At 35.4% G+C, this 15492-nt stretch overlaps 1 protein-coding gene across 1 annotated transcript in view; it reads right to left on the bottom strand.

Moving 5' to 3' along the window:
- Positions 1-15230, bottom strand: part of GALNTL6 (polypeptide N-acetylgalactosaminyltransferase like 6) — a gene marked incomplete at its 5' end in the record, with an annotated part of 337061 nt that extends 321831 nt beyond the window's left edge. Inside the window, one exon of the mRNA XM_026075986.1 lies at positions 15122-15230. Coding sequence (XP_025931771.1) covers positions 15122-15230 — 109 coding nt within the window. The remainder of the gene's footprint in view (positions 1-15121) is intronic.
- Between the last annotated feature and the right edge of the window lie 262 nt (positions 15231-15492).

Genomic DNA, 15492 nt, shown 5'->3' with positions numbered 1-15492 from the left:
ACAGAACAAGAGACAACGGGCACAAACTGAAACACAGACAATTCCATCTGAACATGAGGAAAAACTTCTTCACTGTGAGGGTGACAGAGCACTGGAAGAGGTTGCCCAGAGAGGTTGTGGAGTCTCCTTCTCTGGAGATATTCAAAACCCGCCTGGACATGATCCTGTGCAACATGCTCTACGTGACCCTGCTTGAGTAGAGGGTTGGACTTAGAAAATCTCCAGAGGTCCCTTCCAACCTCAACCATTCTGTGATTCTGTAACTGGCAGATAGTAAACTTACTAACTCAACAATATAAGATGCCCTGCAGTAAGAGAACTAAAGCTAATGCTTGACCTGCTATGAGTACAGCTCTACACAGGCTCTTTCCTCCTTTGCCACGCATTCACCTCTTTCTGAATAACAGGAGTCTAATTAATGCCAACTATTTTTCAAACCTCTGAGASAAATTTGAGAGAGCTTCATGTACTGAAGCTGACTTCCCCGTCAATTTCCAGTGAATATGCTGTGGAATCAAGCAGAGAGAGATGTGGAGACTCAAAAAAAAAATAATAATAATAATTCCTCCAACCAAGAACTGAACAGATTTTTGCCTAATTAGTTTAAAATCTTTTCTACTCAGAAGGACAACTCATCACCTATAGAACATAACTTAATATTTGTCCTGCAGCCCACATTTGTGCATAAATTCATGAGGAACTCTCATACTCTCACTGAGAATTTTTTTTAAGTGATTTGCAAAAATTGATATTTGGATTCAGCCAAAAGCATTTGCCAAATTTCTTTCAATTTGTTGTCTGCGTTAAAAGCAGTAAAGCAAAAATATATATTTTTAAAACACATTTTTTAAATTACATGCTTCATTTGTTTTTCAAAATCATATATAAATAATAAAACTTAACTAACATTATTAAAGGATAGATATCCAAGTTTCAATAATCCAAACAAAATGTCTTTTATCCACACAGCTTTAACTTTGAGATACACATGAAACAACTTCCTTAAAATTTCTTCCTCATTAGAAAAGTTCAAAAATATTAACTTCCATTATGCAGATGAATGACAAAATTATGCAGCGCGCAAAAATTCTACTTTTGTTTGTATCATTAAAAAACCCTCAACAAATCCACTGTCTCTGAGGAGAAGGGAGTGAAACTTTAACAATCACACTAAGAGAACAAGCATGCACACTTTCCCAGCCCTCAGCAATCACAGGTAACAGAAGAGCATGACATGAAACAGAATTAACTTAAATTGTATGCTTCATTTTAGAAGAGTTGCCACATTCTTCTGCCTTTTCATTTGTGGAGTATATTTGAAAATAGAAAAACAGAAAAAAAATTATGCTTCCTCATATTTTGTAGGGGGAAAAAAAAACCCAAAAACTAATTTGTCTATTCTCATGCCATTAGTTTATCTCTGCCTTCAACACACACTTTAAATTACAGAAGGTGTTTTCACACCTGCTTAATCTAATAATTTAAAACTTACTGTATTTTCCTCAAATACTAAACTTACATCTTTGAAATTAAAAGCAACATTGTAAGGTCCTTTGAAAATACCAGATACAAACAGTGGCTTCAAATGGCTCAGATTATGCACTTAACATAGTTTGTTTCCCTCTGCAGCTTTTGAACTACGTCTGTATTCCACCACCAGTTTATTTTCAAAACTCCTATTGGATTTAATCCTGTTGTTGGCATTCAGACTTTGGCTTCAATTAAAAGGCAAAGGATTAATAATCCTATTCAGCTCTCTAAGAGAAATGTGAATTTAATGTTTTGAAAATGTGTCAGTGCTATGTAGAAATGAATTTTGTGACACACTTGTGTAAACAGTTACCAGCCCTGGTTTGGAAGGGTCATTAACTGGCAGATCAGAACCATTTAGTAAATTAAAGGAGTCTCTGAATGGTTTTTGGCATTTAACAATCTCCTTTCATAGACCTTGTAAGTCTGTGAGCAGTTCCAGAGTAATGTGAAGAGGGTGCAGAAGCAAGCTAACAAAACTTAAACCCATAATGCATCATGTGCAACAAAAACTAGAGTTTATTGTAACTCTCTACAGCCCTGATTGTTCTGATCCCGGAAGTAGATCACTATACTGATGAAATTAAGAAACACTGAGAACTCTTCTGAATAAACAGAATTATAAGCAAAAAGAAAATGCACTTTTAGGAACATTCCATTCATTTACACGCATGTGTGTGTGTGCATATACATATATCTATATACACACGCACACAAAAGCATATACAAGCACATACACAAGCAATTATATATAGCACTAGGCACTATTCTATTATGGTTTACAAGGCAATGTACCCATTTAGAATTTAACCACCAATGATAAATAGAATCAGATCGATTTTACTCATTGCCATGGTTGATCATGTATTTTTTCCTTATGAACACAGAGGAAGAATGGGAAGCAATGTCACGGCTCAACAAGTTTAAAACTTTGAAATAGTGAATAAAGAAGTTCACTTTTGTATGCTATATAATACATACATGTACTGTAATTTAGGATTGAATTACTAGACATAAAGACATTTCATTCCCCAGCAAGCATGCTCCCAAATGGAGATTTCAAAGATGCTAGATACATATTTTTGTTGCTAGTGTATACTGAAGTCCACACCTGACAGCTTCACCACTACTACGCACAGAAGTATTAATCTAACACAATTCATGATTCTGACACATGCTACCATTGCATTTTCTAGTCTCTACTAAAGCTTAGCAGATAATTAAACAGAAAATTATTCTCGATTAATTTTCAACATCATGTCTATGACTAATAACAATGAATATATTTACTACTTAAAACAAATTCATGTTTTCAAGTCCACAAGATTATTCTTAACATCTAAGTACTAACAGTCATTATCCAGTATTCCAAAATTCCATATCCACACTAGATATGCAATTAGACACTTAGAAGACGACACGTGTAGCATAGAATGGAATAGAAGAGTCTCATGATCAAAAAGATAAAAATTAATAGTATTCCACCCTGGTAATTATGTCATCCTACTGGACAGAGGATTAATAGATTAACTATTTACATTAAATCATCACTGGAAATTATTTTAGAGGAATAATCCTTTAATGGATCCTCTTAATGAAAGAAGAGAGCTCAGCTCTCCACTGAGAGTGATGGGTAGGATGGTCTAACGAGCTGTGAATTCATGGTCCCTCTTGCATTCTCACTACTGCCCCATGAACCTCGGGGGTGGGGGGTGGGAAGGGGAATTTCCTAGAAAAAGTGTTCCTCTTGAAGCTCCTCCTGCCAGCCTCCTTTTTGTAACTTTAGTTCCTTGGTGAATGTGGTGGGCTGAAATGACATCTAGCTGAGGAAGGAATTGAATCTGGCTCTCCTGCTTCCTGGGGAAGTGCACAGCACCAGTCACATTTTAATTTAAGTGCCCTATCAAAAGAATTATAATCTGCAACCTATTGTATCATGTAGTTCAACATGTGCAGCAATATCATTTCTAGTTCTGTATGATATCTTTTCTTCCTCACCAACAAGCACCTTTTACACCACACAGAGATGCACACTCTTTGGCAACTGCTTTACTAAATGAATTAAACAATAAATAATAATGAGGTGACAGCAACCATCTCTTTCCTTCAACACCTGTAATCTAAGAATAAAATTACAAAAACTGTAATGCTTGAAGTATCAACATTGTTCAGGCAATTCTGAGATCATACACCTCAGGGGAATTACTGTGCAGCAACATAAAATTTCTGACTCACTATCAGGTTTCACGAGACACATACTTAGTTGCTCAGATGAATCAGTTCTTGGACTGTTCAGAACGTTAGGTGACTACAAAATTTCCAAGTTAAAGAGAAAAACACTACCTTGCCCTTAACTCTGGACTTTCACAATGAAGCATTTTTTGGATGTTAATTTTGGATAGGGTAACAATAACAAATGTCAAATTATCTTAGATCTACCCCTTCATTTCACAACTGGACAGATTTTTCATCCTCAGGAAGCTACTTCAGTAGCATAACAAATGCTTCACTTCTCCTTTGAAAAGAGTTTAGAAAGAGATAAAAGGCAATGATTTTGTATCTGAGAAAAGTAGAGTTAGCAAAAATGTTTATATGCCCCTGTATATGATTTTGATCCATGAGGTTTTTTTCATATACTAAAAAGGGAAAAAAATATTGGATGAACAAAAGAAGCTAAATCAGTAACAGACTATTATCCATACCACAGGACATGTTTTAGAAAAATGACTATTTGCTACCGCAGCATACTGAATAACAATAACATTTGTCAGTGTTAACAACTTCCCTATAAATGAAAAAAAAATCCATACACTGGCTGCTTTGCAACTAGCAGCTGCAGAAAGGAAAACATTTGCATTTAAAAAGAAAATCAGTTATACTGAAAAACTATAACTACAGTTGAGAGAAACTGTGATAGAGGATTTAAACTGGAATAAAACTTGATGCTCCAAATTGAGGAAGACTTTCTGTATAAAATTAATTTCAGCATTTTGAAATATTTTCAAATTCTGATATATCAAGATAAAATCATTCTAATTACTGAATCTTGATTCTTCTGCTTTAGTCATATGTTCAGAATACATTTTCCAAAATTCATGATGCTTTCCCTAAAATCAGACTTGAAGCTGACAGAAATTACTAGTAATCAGCTCACTTCCTTTACAATAGATTCATCAGCTTGATGGCATGTGAAAAACATATGAAATACACTTCAGCTTATTTCACTTTATCTATCCTTCCACATGTCTTTAAGAGTTTTTGTTAAAATAAATAAATGAATAAATAAAATTCCTACATGTAACATTCAAGTTTTGCAGCAAGTAATGAGAAATCTTCCAATCTGTTTCTTTCCTTTCCCTTTTCCCTTTTGTTTGTGCCAGCTGACCAACAAAAAAATATTTTAAAACATGAACTGTTCTTTGTCAAGGCGTTAGTGAGACAGCTAACCTCAAGGATTCTCATTGGAGGACCTTCTCAAAACAGGTTTAGCTCATGAATTCAGTTCTTACAACTATGGGACTAACCTTCCCTCAAATGATAGGTCTAAACTGAGCTATGCCAGTGGACTAAAATTGTAGCCAAAAAGCTATCCTTTTTTCTCCCTGTATCCTTATTAACATGTTTGAGATGTGTAATTATTATCCACCAAATAAAACATATAAAAACAAAAAGTGTTATTYGAGTATATGATATTGCCAAAAAACACTCAGGACTTCCTGACTTCCATGTAAAACTTCAGAATACTCAGAAAATAGAAGATGAAAAAATTTCTCTATCACAGTTTATCACCAACATTAGAAAAGTTGATGGTTGTACAAACAAGGGGGAAAAAGTCATTTAAATGCCAAACTGAAGTGGCAGTATGTTAGTAACTAGCTTAACTTACTGGTTAATAATAGCTAATTAAAATACCTGCCCCCTAGAACCTTAACAGCTCACAGCTTTCACTCTTCTTTCTGAAGCATCTGCAGTTTGGATTTTGCCCAGTATAACTGCTTTAATAAAAGCTAGAACAAAATAAAGAAAAGACAATGAAGTAAGATATTATTTGTTTGGAGGCTTAATTTTTGTGTGACAATATTAAAGTTAAATTAGTCCCTCAACTAGAGAATTCTTGAAGAGTAATTCAAAGGATTTAATATCCAGAACACACTTTTGCCTTTGATGAAATTTTGAAAGAGGAGGAAAGCAGACCCAGGAGGATGATGGAACTGGCATCCTTTCACTGTGTGATATCTTGTCCTCTGGAGACTATTCCTTCCCCAATTTATGCACCAGTACAGCGAATGCTTCAGGATCAGTTTCACCTTTTGTAGGCTGCTCTGGAACAGCAGTGCAAAGAGCAACTGCAAGTATCAGTAGGTTTGCATACTTCGATCGAAATTCCCCAAACCCATACGTGCAATGCAACTAATTAGCACAAAACATAGAAGCAAGAGCCTGGGTAAACTGAAATTACTTTAGCTATCATGTAAAAATACAAACATATTCCAAGAGTAAATTAGTTGACAAATATCTGATGCAAGACTGCCACCACAGTTTTAAAAATACTGACAATGCAATTTAAAAACTTAGCTTAACTTTTTTTTTTTTTTTTAATTTGAATATCAGAGTTGTTAGATTCAATTCGCAGGCAGGTCTTTCTATTCACATTTCAACCTCACCTCTGGGCCTTAATTTAGGCTTGCCATAAGTGATATGAAAAAAAAAAAAGTGGGTCACAGTCCCTTTTCTTTTCTTTTTTTTTTTTTTTTGATTTCATGTGTGACTACTAATACAGTCCAAGTTATATGGCAAGTTTTCAAGTTCTTTCTAAAGCAACTGCAATTTCAGATGCCTAAGTTAAGTTTAGTAAATTTGTTTAATACATGATGCTGACAGAATTAATAGTGTACAGTCCAATCTGACACATGGTTCAAGTAAGCTAGTATTTTAGTATACAGTTTTTTTCCATGACTTAGATTATATTTATCCACATAAATAATGTAGAACTATATTTTCATAACCAATATGGAATTACATTTAGTGTTGCTAGCTGTATGTTGCTGCCTAATAGTCAGCTCTAGAAGCACTCTGGCACTAGCAGTTTCTTTGGGAAGAAGGCTCAGAGGAGATGGGCAAGGGTGAGGTGCCCCTGAAGCTCAGGGAATAACATAGGCTGTGACTGACCACAGCTGTGGCCCAGAAAGCTGACTTTATCTCAACACAAAGGAGACCAGAAGGTGGCCTTGACCTTTGTTTTAGATAAACAGCTGTGTCAGTTGAGTGCATCAACTGACTACACCCCAGTTGAGTGGATCAACTGGTGGCATAAATGTTTCTCCTGGAGTTCAAAAGAGTGTGAATGTCTCCCTGAGTTAGCCAGGCCAGCATGGCAGGGAGTGCATACGTGGCTCAGCCCAATATAGCGTATAAAAATTGAACAACTAACAAAATAATTTCAAAGAGAGCAATGGGCTTGAGCTGGTTTTAACCCATGTATCCCCTCCTGATGATTGGGGATGCCTGGTGTTGTGATGGTGAGCATATTATAGAGACCGGTAATGGGAATCATATTGGTATTGCAATTGAACTGTATATTGCAATTGCTATATTTTGCTAAGTGTAACTTACACTTGCATTGCGATTTCAGTATATTGCTGTATCACTCTGCTAAATCAAAAATCCTGTGTAACATTTAATAGCAGATTTACTTATTTGAAGATATTTAAGGTTACACCCTCCACACATGGAATACCTAAAATAACCTGGTCAGAGAGTATCGGACTCTGACACATGGCTGTACAAGAGCACTCTTGATTCATGCAACCTAACATGCAACCTGAAGAATTTGGAGCTTCATACTCTTACCATTTCTATCACAAACATATATAGTTTGTTTCATTTTCAGTGTCTTTATTTAGTTTTTTAGCTCCAGCTTCTGAATATATTCAAATACCCAAGAATCTTCAGTCTGAGATCTGAGGGTCTACAAAGAGATTCACATGTGTGTATATGCACACAAGAACAGTTGTTACCTGCCCGCATTGCCTCTCTGGTTCTAGACAAGAAATATCTTATTAGACTGTTTTAATGATTCACCTCTGAGAAACTTATGTTTCTTTCTGTATGAAATGAGCACACTGTGGCACATAAAGGTCTAACACATTTAAACTGTCTTTCTCCTGGTCAAGATAATATTCTGAAGGAGCAGAAAGGTAAACAGGATAGAATTATAACTTTAATTCCTTCCCTCCAAATGCTATTTAAATAAATAAATAGGAGCAAAGACTCCACAAACGGCACAATAACTGTGAGGAGAACCATGTGATAAAATTTATTCTAAGAGGTTTTTCCTATGAGATCTTATTTGCAGACAGTAATAAAATGGCTCCATAGTCAAATATTTAAAAAGTGACTGTCAATATTTTTAAGTCACTTGACCAATTTCTTAACCAATTTCTTTTGAAAACAAAGATTTTTTAAAATTCATGTTTGGTGCTATAAACACAGCTGTTTAGCAGTCACCATTCTCTCAAAAATTAGCTTTCAATTACACTGAATTTTCTGTGACTCTCATAGAACATAATCATTTGGCACACAGGCAAGCAGTCAAAAGCACTGCTAAACATCTCCAAAACATTATAAAGGGGGGGGAAAAAAAGACATTATTTAAAGAACAGTCCTTTGAAATGTTCCCTTTCGATAACAACATGAAACCCAAATTAAAAACAAACAAACAAACAAACAAACAAACAAAAGACTACGGCATTTGAAGCATGAGATTTTTCTACATCATTTCATAGGCTTTTAATTTTATGGGCAGAACTGGTCAAAAATTATTCTGAAGTTAAACCTTATTTTTTGTTTTCCCGTTAGTTCTGCTCAGCTGGAAAGTTTCTGTTATTCTGTTCCTCCAGTTCCCCCTTCGCAGTATTTTACGATGGAAAAAGCTATCACTTGTAGTTAGAAATAGCTTTTCATGATCAGAAATAGCATCATATTCAAGTATAAATGTTCAATCTGTGCTTCTTTTAAAGCCCAAGAATTAAACATTTGAATCACTCCTCTTATCTGAGAAGGGCTGTAATTCATCATCAACGCTATTAATTGTAACTGATGAGCACACAGAGTTGAGATTTTTTGACGAAAAGAGATAACTTTCAGAAATGGAGGAACAATGGAATTGACTGATTCTCTAGGACTCTTAGTCTCACTAGCCAGGATTTAAAGATAGCCTAGGAATCAACAGAATGTCTTCTCATGGATGCTTTTGAAGTATAGCCTTCTTGGCTCTCTCCTGTAAATCCTACACCTCATGAGAGCATTCAGGGATCTCAGACTCCTCGTTCTGCACAGTAAGCCTGGAAATTCAGTAGTCATTGGCACCATAGCAATTGTCCTGCTCCTGAAGCAAAGATCTTGCTAGGCTTTTCTCCTCAGAATCCTTCCCAGAGCAACAGAAGGGAACTGGGAAAATCTCTGATGAAATAAAGAAACTTGCCAAGTCAGTAACAGATAAATGGCAAAATCAGGGCTTCAGCATCTGGGCAGATGATCCATCCAGGATCTCCATCCAGAGATCCAGGCAAATTTACACCACTCTCACAGAATCAGTGTTGTTGTCACTAGACTGTTACACATATCAGTAGCTAGCTAGGTTATTAAGACACAAGCTGTGTTTACATAGGGTGCACTTACACCTCTAAACTGCAAGACAATAACGCTCCTAAAATATACATAAGACAATGTTTACTACTTGCCTAAACAAAATGATGACAGATGTAAGATCTGCATTTGTTCACAGTTTTTATATTTTTTTTTAATGTAAATTACGCTTCATCAAGACATGTCATCTGCTTCTCAGTTGGATCCTCACAGGAAAACAAATTAATAGGAACTGCTCTTAGTTTAAAGGTTGATTTCTTGTCAAAAAGATGCCATGACATATCAGCTGCAATAAAGCCAGTTTCTCGGATAAACTTACTCTGTTCACTCTCCCTCCATTGTAACATCTGATTGGCTTGGTGGATTATTTCAGAAAATGGAAACAATTAAATTTCTATTTTTTCCCCTCCTAAAGTGTCTATCAAAACTGTTTAGTCAGGAATTACTTTTTTTTTTTTAAGGGTAATTTTTCCACATTCCTCTCTTTTATATTTCAGTCACTGGTTTTCAGGTAATAAAAGAATACTATTCAGAGAAAAATGCAAGTGATTGGGAAGACTGAATGAAATAATTTTGGTTTCACTAAAGTCTATTCTGTACTATTCTGTACTATTTAATACAAATCATTAAATGTTCCTTTCCAAATCTGAGCAGATCAGGGCTTGCATAACTGGCAAATAATTGGCTACCTTCTGTGCTCTACCAACAGCATAGCAATTAACTATCTCTGCAACACACCAGCACATTCCCTCTATGGCTCCTTGCATTCACATATGAAAATTAACCAACTAAAATTCTTAGAACTGCTTTGGAAGTTTTATTTTCATTGAAAGATATTTAAAATATTGAAACTGCATAAAAAGGAAGAGAAAAGAAATAAGGTGCAAGCAAAACAACAAAATAATTGGTGTTAGAAAAGAAATTCAGATGTTTTTACTAACTCATACAAAAGTAAGGCTAAACATGAAACATTATAACATACACAATATATACAATTAACTGTCAAAATCATTCTACAGGAAATCAATGGTCAAAAAATTATCAAGCTGCCAGACAGAATCAGATATTTTAAAATACAGAATACCTACAATGACAATGGGCATAAGATGAAAATCTATCTATATGAAAGCTTATTTATCAGAGTATCTGAAAAAAGCAAGAAATGAATTTCCTAAATGAACAGTGCATCCAGGGGCAGCCTTTTTTTCCAGTAACAGAGGGAACAGCTACTGGTCAGTTGCTTTATACATACAGTTAGAATAGAGGTGCCCCTTGGTTAGCCTTTTAAAAGAACTTAAGCCAAAATCCAACATCATTGTTTTTAATCTTGTGTCTCAGGCCTGGGGTTTGTTTTTTTCTTTTACAATCTTCAGCAATAAAGAAAACTATGGGGAAAACTTCTCCAGCAGAGCAGACTCATCTCTCAATCAAGTGGACCAGTTTCATCCCTGCGCTGCTTGGCTGCTTTGTGAGTTTCAGCAGCTCTGTACATGCAAGGTCAGCAACAGGCACATGCGAATAATTGATTTTGTCTTCTTGTCAAAGAAAAAAGAAATCTTTTCATTTTAGAGATCTTTTTACACTTTATAAATGTAATATAAGCAAGTTCTAAAATAACGTGCCACTTTGAAACAAACAAAAAAAATTTTTGAGAAGTCATTTGAAAAACATCAACACTAAACATTGTGATGCTTTCAACAATGTTATTTTTAATGTAAGACATTTTTCCTGAGTTTAACAGAGACTCATATATTGCTTTTAAAAAGTGTGGACATATGAGCTATGTTGACTTATTTAATAATACTTTTACCAACATCGTGTAAATTAATTTCTTTTCTTTTCAGTCTAAGATACATTAAGCACGTATTTTCTGCCAGGAATAAAAAGATAAGTCACCTGTGGATCCACAAGGCATTTCATCTTTGCAAAAAAATGACCCATCTGGGATGGCCTGAATTTTCAGTTTCACTGACCTTGCATTTGACTACCAAGAAACCATTTATTGTGACCATTTGCAGCAATATTGTGTCATCATTTCTGGGGATGAAGTAATCACTCACATAGTAACTTTATTTCAAGATCTGTCAGTGGGGAATTTTTAACCCAGTAACTTCAGAAAATGCAGATTGTTGATTCAGGGTCAGAGGGGAAGGGCTAATAATCAAAATGTCACATGGTTTGAAGTCAGATAGGAAATCCAAGCAGACTGGATAATAATTTCCCTACAGCCGTGGCTGTACAGTAAGCACTCTGCAATACACAACAGAGCTGGGCAGAGGTGTAAAAGCTGATCACTGTTTTGTGAATCTGTGCAATGGTATCAGTAAGATGATGGCAATATCTCAGAGGAACCTGTGCGTAGCCGATTGCACCTTGTTGTGATGGACAAAACTGATGGCAGTGCAGTCCCACATCACATGTTGATCTACAAATTTTTACTGGGGTACAGAAAAAAATGTCTGCTGGACAAGTAAGGATTCCAAAGACTGCTTTGCATTTTCCTCACCATTAAGAAATAATATCCTACAACATTAACAGAGCCAGAGAGTATCACCTCTTTTCAAGACAAAAAAAATGAGTCACAGAGAAAATAAAATACCTGTGAGAAAAACAGAAAGTAAACTTAAGACTCTCAGACCTCTGCCATAATTACAGGCCATACCACCCTGTTCTAGTACCTTGCAAATTATTCAGATACAGCTGGAAAAGCAGGATCATTTAGGCAGGGTCTTGGACAAAGAGTCTGGAGACCTAGTGTCAATTCCATCTAGATCAAAGATTTTTCCTAAGGATTATGACATGTGACTAAGATCTCCATTTCTCCGTATATAAAATGGGGAAAATAATACTGGGAGGTGGACAGATAAAAGTACTGTTATCACTACCTATGATATCCTAGATTGGCATACCTTTTTGAGGAGCTCATTTCTTTCTGTAATGTCATTGGCAGTGGAGTGGGATACATATACAACCAGTAGGAGTTTATCACCCTTGTACTGGGAATGGAGTAACAATTCACAAGGGCATGAAAAAAAAAAAAAATACTATCTAATGTCCAAGTTATGCATGTTTGAAGAGGCTTGCCTTGACTTTGCTAAATGAAACAGCTTCAGATGTGCCTCTTCTATTCTTAACTCAAAAAAATATGTATTTTCCAAAAGAAAACATTTTCTCCCAAGAAAAATCTATCATGAATACATATCACACTGTCATATTAGAGACAAGGCTTCTTTGTTTCCTCAGGTAGAAAGCAGACAAGGATATTTTCCACCCAAACAAAGCTTCAGCAAATAATTCCAGCTAAAAGAAACTGCCCTTGGAAGGGTGTGGGCCACCAGCAAATTCCATACAGGTGAGAAGTTGAAAAACTAGCATCAGTTATTGAAGACTTGGCCTCAGCAAGAGTCCTTGAATATTAATTATCTTTTCTGCTACATCAGGAGCTTATAGATATAAAGCCTTGCCACTCTGGTCGTAAGATCCTTCTCAGGTACCATCACCCTGCTAACAGAACGTGAATTAATGGTAGAAACACATATTTGAATCTGAGGCGGCCCAACAAAGCAGTCTACTGACAGAATAATACGAGCTCACGTCAGCATTTTTATGCCAGACCACATGAAAGTTCAGAGCTAAGACACAGATGATCTAGAACACTTGAAATAAATAGAAATAGTACTGTCTTTCTGCAATTTCTTGCAAACAGCATGTCTGTTTAGCTTTATGAGGACTGAATGTTTTCCTGGAGGAAAGACCACTCGTACTCAAACTCAGGAACATTAGTTTCGGTTTGGTGAAGCTAAGAGAGGGTCAAAAAATTTGGCCTTGCAAAAGAAAACTAGCCATGGAGAAACTAGCACCTCTTCCTCATTAGATTTATGAAATTCACATTCCCAGTACTTAGGAAATTGTACAATTTACTGATAAACAGATAAACTGAACTGTAAAATGACCTCACCTTTTTCTATTTTGCTGTGCAATAAGCACTGACTGCTTCTTCTGTAATCTCCTAAGAAAGCCTTTCATTCCCGTTATTTCCACGCCTTCAGATTGTAGAGCTTATTCTCTAGCTAATTTTTAAACAAAAGTTGATTTCAGCTAAATTCTGTTCTGTTATTAGGGACAGAAATGATATTGTATATCCCACAAGAGTGCACTGAGATACTCTTGCACTCTAGCTTTGCATTTGCATTACTATATTGTGATTGTCAAAAGAGGAAAAAAAAAATCATTAAAAGTTAGTCTAATGAATAATAATGACTACTACTTAGAAATCATTAAAAAGATTTCTTAGATGGTCAAATTCAGCAGGCACTATCACAAAGAAGCTAATAAAAACATAAATAAGTCAGCATACTTTAAATTAATTTATTATTATTTACAAGAAGTTCACTGGAAAAAAATGTGCACATACACTAGGGCATACCACTACAGTCATAATATCAAGAGTAGGACTGGGAAATATTCAGCCACAAAATGTTGCTTGCTAATTTCTCAGGGGAGTTCATAGTCTAGAATGCAATACTATTACATAGGTATAGCAAGCCATCAGATAATCGTTTAGTGTTTATTTTCCAAAAGATATCAGGTCTACATTACATATGAAGGAAGCACAAGTGCATTGCCAAAATATCACTGTACATCCCTCTCAAAAGTTCCATTCTAACCAGCAAGTCTGCGATATTCCCTACATATGTGCATGTTCCCACACACGTTGCTTCTGTTTTGTGCATTATCTCTTACCCATCTGGCATTCTACATTCAGCAATTTGGAACAAAATTAACATTGATCTGGCAACTCCTAAATTGCTTAGAATAATTCCATCCCCCACCACCCCTTTTACTTTCCCCTTAGAACACATGGGAACAAAGGAGAGGCTTTTTTGGTCAGTGACCAAAAGGATTCAGAAGAGAAAGGAACTTATAAAATTAACCTGCACTTGATATATTCTACTGGTTCAGAACCTTGCAAAATTAAGTACTTACCAAGCATTATGAATCTGTCAACTGAATTCAGCTGTAGAAGTGTACTGGAGAGGTGTTGACTGTCTTCTGACATTTGGATCGAGACAGCATAATTTATTTTACAACAGTAGATTGGTCTTTGTAAAATAATGACTTTCAGACACCGATTAAAGTGCAGTTTGACTGCTGTTTCCCTAACTTCCTTTTAATTTAATTCTTATGCTGAATAGTTGTAAATTAGAAGATAAAGACTCAAATTTGAACATGCTCCATGATAAAGGGAGGACCACAAACATTTCTTTCCACATATGACATACAGTACATGAAGAAAATTTTCTTGCTGTTAGATATCTTCAATATTTCAGTATACTTGACCCCCTAGTATATTAAAACTCCATTACTCACTGCAACAAAGCATCCTTGAATGCATCTGTAAATACAATTTGCTCCCACTTCCAGATCATTTTGGACTGTCAAAATGAAGTAAAGCACCTTTAGGGTAAGCAAGACTAAAGGACAGGAATTGGACAATAGTAATAGGGTCAAAATTTGTCCCTAATATAACCTTGGATATCTGTGAAACTTACAGGTACTGGGCTTGGATTTTATCCATTAATTTAAGCACAGCACAGCTTCAGCATTAACATACATTCCTTTGTTTGAAAGCCAGCACTTTTGCTTATCTTTGGTTACAAGATAAGAACTGATTTCAAAATGAAAAATATTTAAGAAAATATTTTGCCCATTTCCTGGTACAATCAATGTATACCTATTAGCATTAAACACATTATTTTTATTCTCACTCAGCTATTTTCAGAGATAAGGTATTTGTGTTCAGTCTGACCCCTCACTTCAGAACATTATAAGTCATTGCAATTAAAAAAAAAAAGTCACAAATGCTTTTTAGCTGACTTCAAAGAAAAAAGATTCATGTGGAAAAAGAACAAATAAAACAAATTTGCTCTGAAATTACGTATACCTGAACGCATAGCATCTTTTTGAATGCTTTCGTAATCATGCCAGTCCTTCCTTTTCAAGCCATCTGTCCAGGTAAAGAGCTGTCCATCTCCCATCCCCAATGGAAGTGTCTGTTAAAAAAATAAAAATAAATATGTATGCATGGTTTGTATTATTACAGAAGAACATTTATAATATGACACAAGTGAGCAAAACTCCAATACAAATATTGAAACTTGTTTGTGGTAAATGAAGCTATTGTTCTAAATACTGCAAGAAAACCATGCATGTATTTCTTGACTAAATAACAGGAATATGTCAAACACCTCATGCTTAATATTTCTCTTTACAGAAATGTCTTGCTATGACTGCTTGGGAAGGAGCTTAGGAAAG

The sequence above is a fragment of the Apteryx rowi genome, unplaced genomic scaffold (assembly GCF_003343035.1).
Source record: "Apteryx rowi isolate R43461 unplaced genomic scaffold, aptRow1 scaffold_419, whole genome shotgun sequence".
Taxonomy (NCBI): domain Eukaryota; kingdom Metazoa; phylum Chordata; class Aves; order Apterygiformes; family Apterygidae; genus Apteryx; species Apteryx rowi.
This window is presented reverse-complemented; position numbering and strand designations above follow the sequence as displayed.